Source organism: Danio rerio, chromosome 18 (genome assembly GCF_049306965.1).
Source record: "Danio rerio strain Tuebingen ecotype United States chromosome 18, GRCz12tu, whole genome shotgun sequence".
Lineage (NCBI taxonomy): Eukaryota > Metazoa > Chordata > Actinopteri > Cypriniformes > Danionidae > Danio > Danio rerio.
In genome coordinates this window covers 42,368,334-42,382,500 of record NC_133193.1, presented here as the reverse complement: position 1 = coordinate 42,382,500, position 14,167 = coordinate 42,368,334, and the positions used below count along the sequence as shown (strand labels likewise).

The window sequence follows — 14,167 nt, the reverse complement described above, 5'->3', positions numbered from 1 at the left end:
ATTTTTCAGCTTTCTTTTCAACTGAACTAAAAAACACAAATAGGTTTGCAACAATAAGTAAATGTTTACAATTTTTATTTTTGCCTAAACTATTAATTTAAGAATTACAAACTTTTTTTTTTGTATTAAAGGGTTTTTAAAATATTGTTTAAATATGCAAATGAGGCACTATTTAATTAAATATGTGCTCATTTAAATACATTTGTAGCACAATAATCTGAGAAATCAGGTTACAATTATTTACGTATTACATATTAGAGTCAAAAGTTATTAAAGAAGGGATTTTGGGATTAATCATTCAGGAAATACTGCAAAATTCTGTTTGTAGAATTAAATGTTGTATATAATCAGACAAATTATGTTTAAACATAATTCTTTATAAAAAATTATCAGAACACAGATATGAATAAAAAAGTAAACATTTAGCTATTTGTTCTGTTTTTTTCGTTTTTTTGTTTTTACTTTGTTATTGTCTTGTAAAGTGTCCTGGAGCACTAGAAATGTACTATATAAAATAAGCTATTATAAAATAAAATGTGTTTATATTAGATGGTGACACAGTGGTTCAATAATTAGCTCTGTTGTCTCACAGTAAGAAGGTCACTGGTTCGAGTCCCGGCTGGATCAGTTGGCATTTTTGTGTTGAGTTTGCATGTTCTCCCCGTGTTCGCGTGGGTTTCCTCTGGGAGCTCCGGTTTCCCCCACAGTCCAAAGACATGCGCTATAGGTGAACTGAATAAACTAAATTGGCTGTAGTGTATGAGTATGTGTGAATGGGTGTGTATGGATGTTTCCCTGTTCTGGGTTGCAGCTGGAGGGGCATCTGCTGTGTAAAACATATGCTGGAGAAGTTGGCGGTTCATGCTGCTGTGGCTTAAGGAAAATTATAGAATGAATTATTAGTAGTGTATGTAAGTGCTGCTGAAGTAGAGACTTATCACTCAATGAAGGATTTTTATAAGAAAGCAGCCTTTAAAGTTTGTTTGTAATTGAAATCTATAGACACGATTTGATAGTGTGATAAAAGAACTCTTTAAAGTGTATTTTTGGGTTTTGCTTTCTATTAGACTGAAAAAAAAACACTTTACAAAAATAAAAATCTCAGATTTGTCACAGATTTAAGACAGATCTTTTAAAAATCCTAAATTAAACACAGTTCTACACTAACCTGCATTTTCATTGAAAACATATGGTCGTACTGCAGTATAGTGTGTGATCCAGAGAAAAACTCATAGGAGACTCTGCAGCAGCCGACAGATTGAGGGCAATACTGAAACACACAGCAGCTATGCTTCCATCACCCTGCTTTAATGCGCATTTTAAAGTATTGCATCAGAAAACACTGATGGAAATGCCAAAAAAATGAATTTCCTGAAAGCAAACTTGAGCATAAAAGAGTTAGGTTACACTCTAAGGTGTCTTTGTTGCAGTGTAACTATTCATTTAATTCATTCATCAAATATTCATTCAGTAATATCAAAGTCTTTTTAAGGCTAGTTATTTCACTCGTCCGACATCTTTGAAACACCTCTCGGGCAGTATGCTCGGGCATTCCGTCTGAATAGGGAAACATCAAATTCTTTAAGCTTACAATTACAGTAGATATTTGGAATCACCAATAGAATTAAACAACAACCGTCTCTTAAGTTTGATTTCAAAATGTCTGAATCAAACAAAACAGCATGGGTTTTCAGGGTGCCCAAGCTAATGTGCACATGCACTCTAAAGAAACGAGATCACAACACCAACCTCATTTATGGCAGCATTACACATTATCATCCACTGGTTAATGATTGTCTGGTCGCACTGGTCTTCTAAAGTAATCCACAGCTTGGTTTTAATGGCGAATCTCCTCCAGAAATGACAGTGACTCTTTGTTTACACGTTTGTGGCCGTTTGAGTAGTTGCTGCTGTCATGTGATGTGCATTTGATTGGACGGACTGGACCTCCTGTTCATTTCATACAGATTACAAAACCAAAAAGTATTGTTTCTAAGTGCACTGGTTCATTTAAATCAGGGGTGCTCAATCCTGTTCCTGGAGATCTACCTTCCTGCAGATTTCAGTTGCTACCCATCTCAAACACACCTGCCTGTAATTATCAAGTGGTGTTCAGGTCCTAATTAATTGGTTCAGGTGTGTTCGATATGGGTAGCAACTGAAATCTGCAGGAGGGTAGCTCTCCAGGAACAGGATTGAGCACCCCTGATTTAAATGTAGAAATTTCAAACTTTATGATGATATATTTCTTATGTCTGTGAAGCAAATATAACTATTTGTTGACCACCAAACTTTCGTAAAAGCATGCATCTGGTCTCCTGGAGAAACGTCAGACTATAGCGATTGATGGTTGGTTCCTGTAGTAGTAGGCGGGGCTTCATTCACCATATTGAGCGTTACACTTTTCCCCATTCAAAACTATACAAGTGATATGTCTTGTGTATAGTCTTTGGTAATATTATTACATGTACTTGAATGAGGGTTAGGTTTAGGGTGAGTTGCATGTAATGCATTGTAATTATTGTAGTAATCAGATGGAACATGCAGCGCAAACAATAGTGTTACCAAGACTTGATGTGAATAAAAGTATGGAAATGAATTTGCTAAATTAATTCTGACATATTCAACATTACACCAATGTGACTAATCAGCTGTAATCTTAATCGTTTCACGACAAAAAACATGGTTGTTGTGACCGGAGAGTAATGAATTAAATGATGACCCCTTGTCAGGAAGACTTTTATTGATTCATTGAAATGTTTTGCTGCTTATTTTTTATTGTTAAAAGCTGTGATAATCACCTTGGTTTATTATCCAGGGACCGTTTAGAACACCCATTATACTTTAAGGATGCCATCAGAATGAATGATGTCTCAGAACATTTGGATTTATTGCCGTGGAAACTCTCATAACTCAAAACAAAATGAGCCATTTTCAGAGTGAAAAAATACTTCCTGTTCCTTATAGTCGAATACATCATATCTCTCTTGCGTTAAAGGTGTGCTAATTGTAATAATGCACTCTGAAACACGTGAATGTTATATTCAAATTGTTTTATGAATTCTGAATAAAAAAGAAGAGGAAGACAATACAGAAATATATTTAAACCATAATTATTTCATAAAACAACAGTAACAACAATAATTTGTTATTATTAAAATAATATAATAATTTATTATTATATTATTGTAAATAATAATAATGATTTAATATTATTTGAAAAATATATTATTGTTATTTTAAATAGTAAAAATGAAAATAATGATAATATATATATATATATATATATATATATATATATATATATATATATATATATATATATACATACTAAGTTATAATATTATTACAATTATTATTATTATTATTATTATTATTATTATTATTATTATTTATTATGTTTAATAATAACATTTATAATAATAGTATTAGTAGTAAAAAATATAAAGTAGAAAATGTTAGAATTATATAAGAAAAAGAGGAAGAAATATGAAAGAATCATTTAAAATATAATAATAGTAATAATAATAATTTCTGTCTTTCAGGTCATCCTGGGAAGTCTGAGAGTTATTTGGAGGCGATCAGGAAGAACATCGAATGGCTGAAAAAACACAACAAGGAAGGCAACAAAGAAGGTAAAGATCTGATAAATATTGAAGCTTCATTTCCTCTCGGTTTCAGACCACAGGATGTGTGCACTGCAAATTAATGTTTTAATGCACACATTCTGTCCAGCAACTGTATAGTATTATTCAATAAAGCTGCATTATGGCACAAATCAATTTCTACATGCTAATTAGTGGTTATATTAAAGTGATGGAGGACGGGAGATAGCATGCATAATGCAGTTTAATTAAATATAGGTTCACACATTTTGCCAAAGTAAAAAAAAAAAAACATATTTGCTTCTAAAGATCACAGGGGTGTTGCTAGATTTTGATAAAAACACCAAAAGTTTTCCACTGGATGGAACTCTATCAATTTGGTTTGGTTTTGCTAAGCTTGGTTTATTTTCCACTGGAGTTTACTACCACTTAAAGTGGCTGGGATTATTGCTATAGTTGCGATGCTTCTAGTCCCGTGACATCATCGTAAACATGACATCAACAAACGCGCCACACAAACCAGTCCACAACAGCGAGGCAATGGCTGATGATCTTGATCAGTGGCTGCTGCTGAACATTAAACAGAGTTCCCGCGCTTCTTAAAAGTACTTGAATTTCAGACACATGAATTAGAAAGTACTTAAAGACAACCATACTGTAGGTTCTCGGAAGTGCTTAAATTTAAAGGGCCATAAAACCCCCCCTTTCGGTTCAAGTCTACCTCAGATTGTTTTTAAATAACTATTCGGGATGGCGTTAAAGGGCTGCAACCAGAGGGAGGAGTGGACGTGGCCAGCAGAGCAGGGGTAAAAGAGGGAAGTGAACAACTGTCAGTTGGCTCACAACACAAACCGTGAGAAGATGCATGATTTTATAGTTTACAAAATTAAAATACAAAGAAATAGACAGTAATTTAATGCCCAGCTACATTTGTTATTCTTGATTTCATATACACATAACCACAATTTGTTATATCATCAGTGTGTCTTTCCCTGTCTATTCCAACCCTGCCGGTAATCGGGAAGTTTTAAACATGGGTGAACACACCAGCACAGATATAGGCAATATGTCTGAATGGTAACAAACTCAACCAACCGATAAAAGACAAAGTCCTCCATTCTCCAATTCTCGTACAGCTCTCTACAAAAATGCTTGCGGCAAACCAACAGCTTTGCTGTACTGGGCCTGAAAAAATGTAACAAACCCTGCGGATCATGGAAACAAACACATACGACCCGTGCCGTGCAGACGCGGTCTCACCCAGTCATCGTGTCTCACAGCTTGGCAAGTCTGTCTTGCCTTCGGAAAGCACGTGCACTCGTGAATAATTAAGAAGCAGGGTCTTCTCATAGGATAGGAAAACTCCACTATGAATAATAATGAGAAATTGACGCGTCTTCACTCCATTAAGAGATTCGTACAACATCACTGATTTTGATTCTACCCCAAAAAATTATTTTAAACCCGGAAGATGAAATTAGCTGACAAAAGCTCAAAATTATCCAGTTTTCCCCACTATTAAAGCTGACATGTGCTAACATTGTCTTAATTAATGCTCAACACACAAAAATCTGTTAAGATCTCAAAAAAGTACTCCAGGGTGTCCTGATTCTTTAAAGTTGATAATGTTATTTTAACATTTGTATTGTGCTGCTTTCCAAAACTGAATGAAAAACTGAGAAATTCATTCTTACATTTAAATCTTGCTTAAGAACTATGACAAAAAAGCACATTTATCAATACTTCAGAATCCACATTTGAATATTACCAGTGTTAAATTCAAAGAATTTTATTCAAGTTCTTTGAACATGATTGTTTAAAACAGTCTACATTATTAAACATGACACAATCATAACATCATTATTTCTCTGATCATTTTAATGTAAATATTAAGTGTAAGTGAAACTTTGTACAGACACAAATTATTAGTGATTTAAAAAGTCCTTGAATCTGGTGTCTATGAAAGTGCAGGAACCCTGATTTAAATATAGCTTGTTTTTTATCTCAAATTCAATAATGCTGGTTGTGACGATTCTCTTTGACCAATCAGTGATCAGCAGTGCATATATGTCATATTTTGGTTATGGTACTAAAACCTCTCCTGAGGTATTGCTTAAAAAAAGTAACAGGTGCGCAGTGGAAAATCCTTCAAAAGTGAGCCGCACTGAACCTGAACCATGCTGTGCAAATATACTATTAATACCATTCTATGGTAAACATTAGGGGTAATTAATGACAATATTTGTTATGAATGAAATACGAGGAGTTTAGATGCAAAAACCTCTAAATGGAATTTAATATTCTCTTTTAAAATTAGCATTTTTTTCAGACTCAAGTGTGGAGTCTCAGTCATTTTACTTTTGACGAATAGATTATTTTCATTAATATGATAATAATAATAATATTATTATAATAAAATTATTATTAATACATTACGGAGAGGCACTTACAACATTTATGGCAGTTTTTCATTAAATGTTAGTCATTTTGCACTACAGCAATAAAACTGAAGTGAGATAAGCAAACCTTTCTGTTTAGTTAAAACAGATGTTGCCACTTTTGTATTTTAACTGGTTCACGGTCGCCAATATTATTATGTCATGGAAACTTTCCTCTAGTAAAGAAGCTAGTAATCCATGCTAACCTGTTAAACCTGGTATGATCTCTCTCTCAAGTTCAACCATAACCCAAGTTTACACTCAATTTAATGAAAACATGGACAAGAACAGTCAAATTAAAGACTCCTTTCTTCCCTTAATTTGCAATTAAAATAAGTGTGGGTGAGAGCCTCATGAATATGCATGGCTTTGATGAGTTTGGCTGTGAGTCTGCTGTTTTAAACACAAAAGATCAGTGTTTCTCTCTTCATACCTGCCAGCGGGAGACTGGGAGTTCATCATCTGATCAGCTCAAAAAAAAAAAAAAAAAAAAAAAATCACTATTGTTAATTTTCTGAAGTGATTCATTTAAAAGCAGCCTGTCAAAATCTAGACCGAGCCATGGTCAGGTCATGTTCATCACCAAAAATAAAAAATAAAACAATATGTATAAAGCAAACAAAGACTAATATAGGTTATTGCTCCTACTATATGAACATTCATTAATTCATTTTCTTGTCGGCTTAATCCCTTTATTAATCCGGGGTCGCCACAGCGGAATGAACCATAAACTTATCTAGCAAGTTTTTACGCAGTGGATGCCCTTCCAGCCACAACTTATCTCTGGGAAACATCCACACACGCACATTCACACACACACTCATACACTACGGACAATTTAGCCTACCCAATTCACCTATACCGCATGTCTTTGGACTGTACGGCTGTCTTTGTTTTGATTCTTTTAACCCGCCCAATGCCACTTTAGCCAATTATTTTTCAGCACCCCGAATTGCCTTATGGAAAACAGCGTATTTAATTAATTCAGTCAGGAAGGCTCTCAAAGAATGCGTTCGTGACTAAAGTGCGACCTCCGGTGGCCTGTAGCCACTTTACAAAAGTTGCACATTATTACAATCAAAATGAGAGTTCAATGTCATGTAATTTAATTGTGTATTTATATAGCACATTTATTGTGTATGGCCGTACACCCAAAGCACTTCACAATCATGACGGGGGTCTCTCCACACCACCACCAGTGTGCAGCAGCCACAGGACACTGGCGCCAGTGCACTCACCAAACACCAGCTATTGGGGGAGTGGAGAGACAGTGATAAAGCAATTTCGGTGGATGGGGATGATTGGGAGGCCATGATCGCAAGGGCCGATTGTGGGACTTTGGCCAGGACACCAAGGTTACAACCTTACTCTTTACAAGAAGTGCCATGGGATTTTTAATGATAACAAAGAGTGTCAGGACCTCGGTTTTACTTCTCATCCGAAAGACGGCGCTCACTTACAGTATAGTGTCGGCTTCACTTTTTACTGGGGCATTACAGACCGCAGGTTGAGCAACCCCTGCTGGTCACTCTAGCACCACTTCCAACAGCAACCTAGCTTTCCCATGAGGTTTCCCCAAGCTGTAACCTCCTGCTCTCCCTCAGAAAGTCAATACGGAAGTAACTAAAACTGCAATTCATCCGAAATTCCGCTAGTTGTGGCCGCTCCTGGCTCCAAAATAGAGCAACTTTCAATTGAGCCCACTGTTAGAATCGCCAACTTTCCAGCAGAAAAAAAGGTGTTTACAGCCTGGTACAAAAAAAGATTTTTGTTAATACAGCTAATATTACCCTTCATGACAACTGTGAGGGGGGTGAATTTTTTTATAACTCATCTGTTTCCTTTATATTAAGTTATATTACGTTTGCATAATTAAGGGAGTGGCCACTTGAGTGACAGCTAGGTCTCGTTGGTCGCTGTCACGTCACCTCAGCTGAATCCTGCAGATTAGCCACTGAACTCGGCATATTCATCGTATTTCTGTGTTGTTTTATGTGGCTTTACACAGTCAACTGCCTTTTGGACTTTTTTCCTACAATTATTAGATGGCATGACATGCTGAGTGCACTTAAATGTGCTCACAAACCCTTCACGTGGCCTCCGTTTCCCATATGAGTAAAGTTATATACTTATATACCATCTCTGTACATGTATTTGTTTTATTTAAGATCATTTATTGTTTATATTTATATTTAGAGCTGTAATGCACTCCAGAATCTGACGGATTGATTAGCTGTGGGCTCTAGAACAGTCATCTGAAGCGTTGTCATACAGTGTTTTGCTGGATTTCATTAATAGTCCTACATTAACTAACACAGACTATATCTAAAGTGTTTGGAAGTTTCGCGTTTTCCTCCTGTTGGAAAACATCATAAGAACAATGTTTAGTGGCTCAATGTATTACAGCAGTGTTTTTAAAAGTCTAAACACTTTATTGATATAGTATACAACCAAGCACAAGTGGTCAGAATACAAAAGAGTCACAGGTGATAAAGTATTAAGCATTTCTCCCAAAGTAAAGTGTGTCTAAACCAGGTCCAAGCTAAATGCCAGCAGGTGTCTGTAGCTCCGCTCACTCTCTTGTTTGGTATCCTGCCGTAGGTGTGATGACGCGTGAACAAAATGGCGACGGTTGGCCGCGCCTACTTGTGGCTTCTTTCGCGCTCTTTAAAAACTTATGGGTGACGTCACGGATACTACGTCCATATATTTTACAGTCTATGGGTTTCCCGTCCAGGTACTGAACAGGCTCAGTTCTGCTTAGCTTCAGTGAGTATCCGGTCTTGGGCTGTAGGGTGAAATGGCTGTGGCCATAGGTTATTAGTCACCATAGCTTTATTAGTTACTAACTAAATAACTAGTAACTAATTACTAATAACTTGTAACAGTTGAGTTATAAATGCCATATGTAAGAAAATGAATGTCATTTTTATATTGAAATTAAATTAGGTTTTAGACCCAGTAGGACTTACTTAAAAAATGAAAGCAGAACACGTGCATAAAACTAAAATAGTTACAATTAAAACCTTCCAAAAACAAAGACACTAATGTGCATCAAAAATATGCAAAATTCACACAAACAGACATTCACTCTTACTTCCTTGTGTGTCACAAACACCTGCAGTCTGACAGGCTTTGCTAATGTGTGCCACTTGTCTTTGTCCCTCGATTCTGAGCGGAAATAAATGAACAGTGGCATGCATTGCAGAGGGATTTAGAGAATTATTTTAAGATGGACATGTGAAAAAATAAAGAAAAAAGGGGAGAGGAAGAACATTTTGCTTGTAAAGAATGTGGGCTGCTACTCTTTTGTTCAGTTGTCAGCACAAAACACAGCAGGTACAGTAGTGCATTTAAAGTGGAGATCTGCAAAGGAAAAACAGAACTTCACTGTTCATAGATTTATCAAAACCAATAAGTAATTGTGTTTAAAAAAAATCATGACAATGTATGCTTTTGTTACTTTAACGTACTTTAATAGGTTAATCAAAAATATTTTTGTAGCTACACAAAGCTTAACAAAATATTTTTAGTCAGTTTAAATCTGATTTAAGTTGAGATGACTAGAAAAGTTACTAAAACGAAGAAAGGTAGTTAAGTTAAATTTATGGTTATGGTTATATTAAAGGATATTTATGTTAGATTTGGGAAAAAACTGATTGGCTAGCAAATGATTACTGATAGGGACCAGCTGCGATCAATCATATCACGTGCTCTTCTCCCCTTACTTCGCTTATTACACTTTTGAAAGGACAGGATTTTAAAAACAATAACACCATCATCTCTGTGTAAACTACTCACACTCTTGATTTGTGTTGTTTTTTTTTTACAATGCTGTTTTTTTTGCCAACTATTATCCTGGCATACATCACACACCGGCATCTGTAATCAAAGCTTTTCAATAAAACACAAAGAAAACAACAATATTTCTGTTTTAATAGCATATTGTTCGTCACCTTAGAATTATAAGGTTCTATCTGAAAGGTTTGCCAAAATTAAGTTATTGACATTTTCCTGTTAAATAACAACTTATTTAGATTATAAGACATGTATTTATAAATTGTTTACGTTTTAAGAACTTTTATTTAAAAAAACAAATATTACACACATACTGTTTCCTATGGAATGCAAAAATCTTGAAGCTCAATAAATCAAAATCATTCAGAGTGCAGATAGAACCTTATAATTCCAAGGTGACGTGTTGTATAAACATACAGGAGGTTTTCGTTTGTTCCCATAGTTACCAATGGTTTTGCTCACCTGTTCCCTCTGTAGTTTATCTCTTTTGCATTCATTCCCCTTGTTTTGTGATGTGAAAGTGTGTTCTTTCTGCAATTGTGTTAGGACTTATTATTCCTTTGGCTATGGGTAAAAGAAAAAAAAAGGCAGTGATAGTTACATTATTATTTGTTAAAACCAGTTCGTTGTCAAGCCAAGTTAAGCTTTATTATCATTTTGCTCATGTGTGGACATCCAGTGATGACAAGGCATTCAAATTAAAATATTATTATGAGCCAATATGCAGCATAACAGACTTTATGGCTAAAAATCACTGGAAGTAAATGAGAACGGAAGTCGAACTTAACGTACAATAGCTGTGCCTGCTCTTACATAAAAAAATATTCAATTCAGCTTCATTTGTATAGCGCTTTTACAGTGTAGATTGTGTCAAAGCAGCTTTGTATAAGCTAAGCTATTGTATAATAATAAGGTGGATACTTCTTTTTTTAAAGCCATTTTTCATTATCTACAGCAATAGTTAAGCTGTTTCTGTTTTCCAATATTCATGAAAACATTTGTGTGAGTGTTTTCTGAGTCACGATCATTATGGACACTGATACAGACATACTTTAGTCATTAATTAGGAGGTCTGGAGGAAACTCCGTGGCTCTGGTCTGTGTTTATGAGGACAGTTGCAATGGTCAGTGTAGGATGAATCCACTGGACTGAAAATGTGGCCAATACACAATCATACTGTACACAAACTAATAGCCAGCAACTTCTTCAGCCCACACAATGTACTCAAACACATTCACACGCACACAAACACACACTGTGCCAAAACCTGTGATTTTGGAAGTAAATTTATACATGTTTGCTGTGGTTTGAGTCTTTCGGTCTCCCACACAAACACCCACTCTCAAACAGACAAACATGCTCATGCTTGAGGAGTTTTACACAGCATTACTGTCAACTTTGACCATTCTGACATTTTGAGCATTTATAATAGTATCTTTTCTGGACAGAAGATGTGTTTGTGGGTGCATTATTATATCTTAATGTTACAAAACTGTTCAGTGCAAAGCTGTTTTATAACAGGCTGCAAAAAAACATCAATCAGTCAGTATATTCTTTCATAGTCATTATTCACGGTCAACATTTTCCATATTTTAAATAAAAAAGAAAGAAAGAAGAAATCACTATTAAAATCTATTTAAATAGTGATTATTATAATTTTTGTTCATTTTATTTTTAAGGATTCATTCATTCATTCATTCATTCATTCATTCATTCATTCATTCATTCATTCATTTATTCATTCATTCATTTTCTTTTCGGCTTAGTCCCTTTATTAATTAAATTTATCCAGCATATGTTTTTTTTGCAGCGGATGCATCTGCAACCCATCATTGGGAAACATCCATACACATTCATTCACACACATACACTACGAACAATTTATCCTACCCAATTTACCTATACCACATGTTTTTGGAGTTGTGGGGGAAAGCGGAGCACCCGGAGGAAACCCACATGAACACAAGGAGAACATGCAAACTCCACACAGAATTGCCAACTGATCCAGCTGAGACTTAAATCAGTGACCTTTTTGCTGTGAGGTGAATGTGCTACCCACTGCACCACCGTGTAGCCCCATACATTCATTTATTTAATTTATTGTTTAGTTATTTATTTTTAATGTAAAATATAGCTTTTAAAATAGTAAATATTTCTAAAATGCATATATGAGCAATATCTCACTCATAGCAGTGCAATATGGCTGTATGTCGCCACTGGTGGGAGGTGTTCGTTGGCATGATGCCATTGCCACTAGTGTCCCACCAGTGACGATATACAGCCATATCTCACTGCTACTCATGTGTCATTGCGCTTATACAACAGTTTGACAGCACAATTGTGTATATAAAAAATCAAACATGAAGAGTCTCAAAAACCCTTTTGTAAGTGGAACTACTTTCTTCCGCCATTCATTCACATCTACAGCTGATGACCGAACACTAGAAACTTACTAATTCACCAACAGAGCTAGTATTTCATTGATCCTCTGGCGTAACATCTAAGATGATGACATCAACAGAGTTTCCCCAGTATTTCTCTGATGTAATCGGAATATCACAATAAATAATCCCAAAAAGCCAAAGCAAACACTACCAGAGTATGGTATAAATACAGCACTACAACATACATATTCCTGTTGTACAATATATATATATATATATATATATATATATATATATATATATATATATATATATGTATGTATGTAAGCATGTACGTATATATATATATATATATATATATATATATATATATATATATATATATATATATATATATATACATACGTATATGCACACACATGTACGTACGAGTATATATATATATATATATATATATATATATATATATATATATATATATATATATATATATATAATGCATTATTATTCTTATTTTTTGGGAATGCATAAAAAAATGCAAACATTTTACAATAAAACATTTTTAATATATTTATTAGCATTTTTTTACATTTAGAATTCATCTTTATTTTTAAGGGCCCACCATCAGTTCTGTTATTTATACCTTTTTCAGTTTATTTATTTTAATTTTGTTATAAGTGTTTTAGCATTTATAAATTTGATTTTTAATACCTTCATTAAGGTGGAAATATCAATTACCCCTTCAGACCTGAATTATGTTCCAAATTTCAGAAAAATGGGATGTCATGTTATGTCCATTGTAATGGACGCAGGGTCTAAAGGGGTTAATTCTCCCACTTATTAATGCATTTTCTTTTTATATTAAATAGCATATACAATATTACTTTTTAGTAAATTTGTTGTACTTTTTAAATACTTTAAAAAACGTTTATATTCCTTAAAAGAAAAACTAATTGCAGAATTTAAATTTTTCATTTACTTTTGTTCATGAATATTACATTGTCAGTGTTTTTAAGTTGCACACAAACATCAGCATGCCCTCAAGTCCTAAAAAAAAGTATCTTCAGTATCTGAACTAATCAGCTTGTGTGTTCTTCTCTGTCTCCTATTAGATTATGACCTCTCCAAACTGAGGGACTTCATGGACCAGCAGGTGGACTCCTACATTGATAAAGGCATCCTTGAGAAGGACGAAGGTGACGTCATCAAGAGAATCTACGGAAGCCTGTAGGAACAGCGCAAACGCTAAGATCTACTAAATACTCGGACCGGCATACTAACACAGATCCTAATGCTAGAACTCCTAATAAATCATATATAGTCTGTGAATCAGACAGTATTTCTAATTCCCTCCCGATGGCAATATCTTCTCTCAGTCAGCAATAGAACACAATCTAGTTCTAGACGAGCCACAATCACATCTGAGTTGTAAGTGTTCTTACGCATTAGGACAGAACATGTGCATCTGCTACCTAGAAGATTGAAATTCAGTGGGTTTTTTGCTATGACTTGCAGATCAGTGAAAATAGAAGCTTTTGCAACTCTTTCGCAATAGACTTTTACAGCGCCATATGCATATATCTGTACGTAAACATTCACTCATGTATGGTGTATAGCATTCGCTAATCTTTTGATCTTTTTTGATGAAGGAAATTAACGTATTATTATTTTTTCTCCGTCGACCAAAAAACATCCAAAAACCAATCAGCTTTGACTGTCATTAAATTGCTTTCCTCTTCTGTTGTGGTTTTGTCTCCCAGTCTACAGGGGGCGATCTTTACATCTCCCTTCTCTATCTTTAATTACGTTTCTCGGTTTGGGTTTTCCGTTTTTCGACTGTGTATATTCCACATGCTAGAGATTCACACACATCGAGTATTTTTAAATGTAAATATTGTGATTTTTTTCCAGAAATCTATTAAACATTGCCTTTCTTTAATTA

The 14,167-nt window shown here is 34.6% G+C and overlaps 1 protein-coding gene across 1 annotated transcript in view; it reads left to right on the top strand.

Moving 5' to 3' along the window:
- Window positions 1–14,167, top strand: part of scg3 (secretogranin III) — a 38,752-nt gene extending 24,585 nt beyond the window's left edge. The window contains 2 exon segments of the mRNA NM_200757.1: window positions 3,546–3,635; window positions 13,338–14,167. Of these exon segments, the coding sequence (NP_957051.1) occupies window positions 3,546–3,635; window positions 13,338–13,456 (209 nt within the window). The 3' untranslated portion in view covers window positions 13,457–14,167.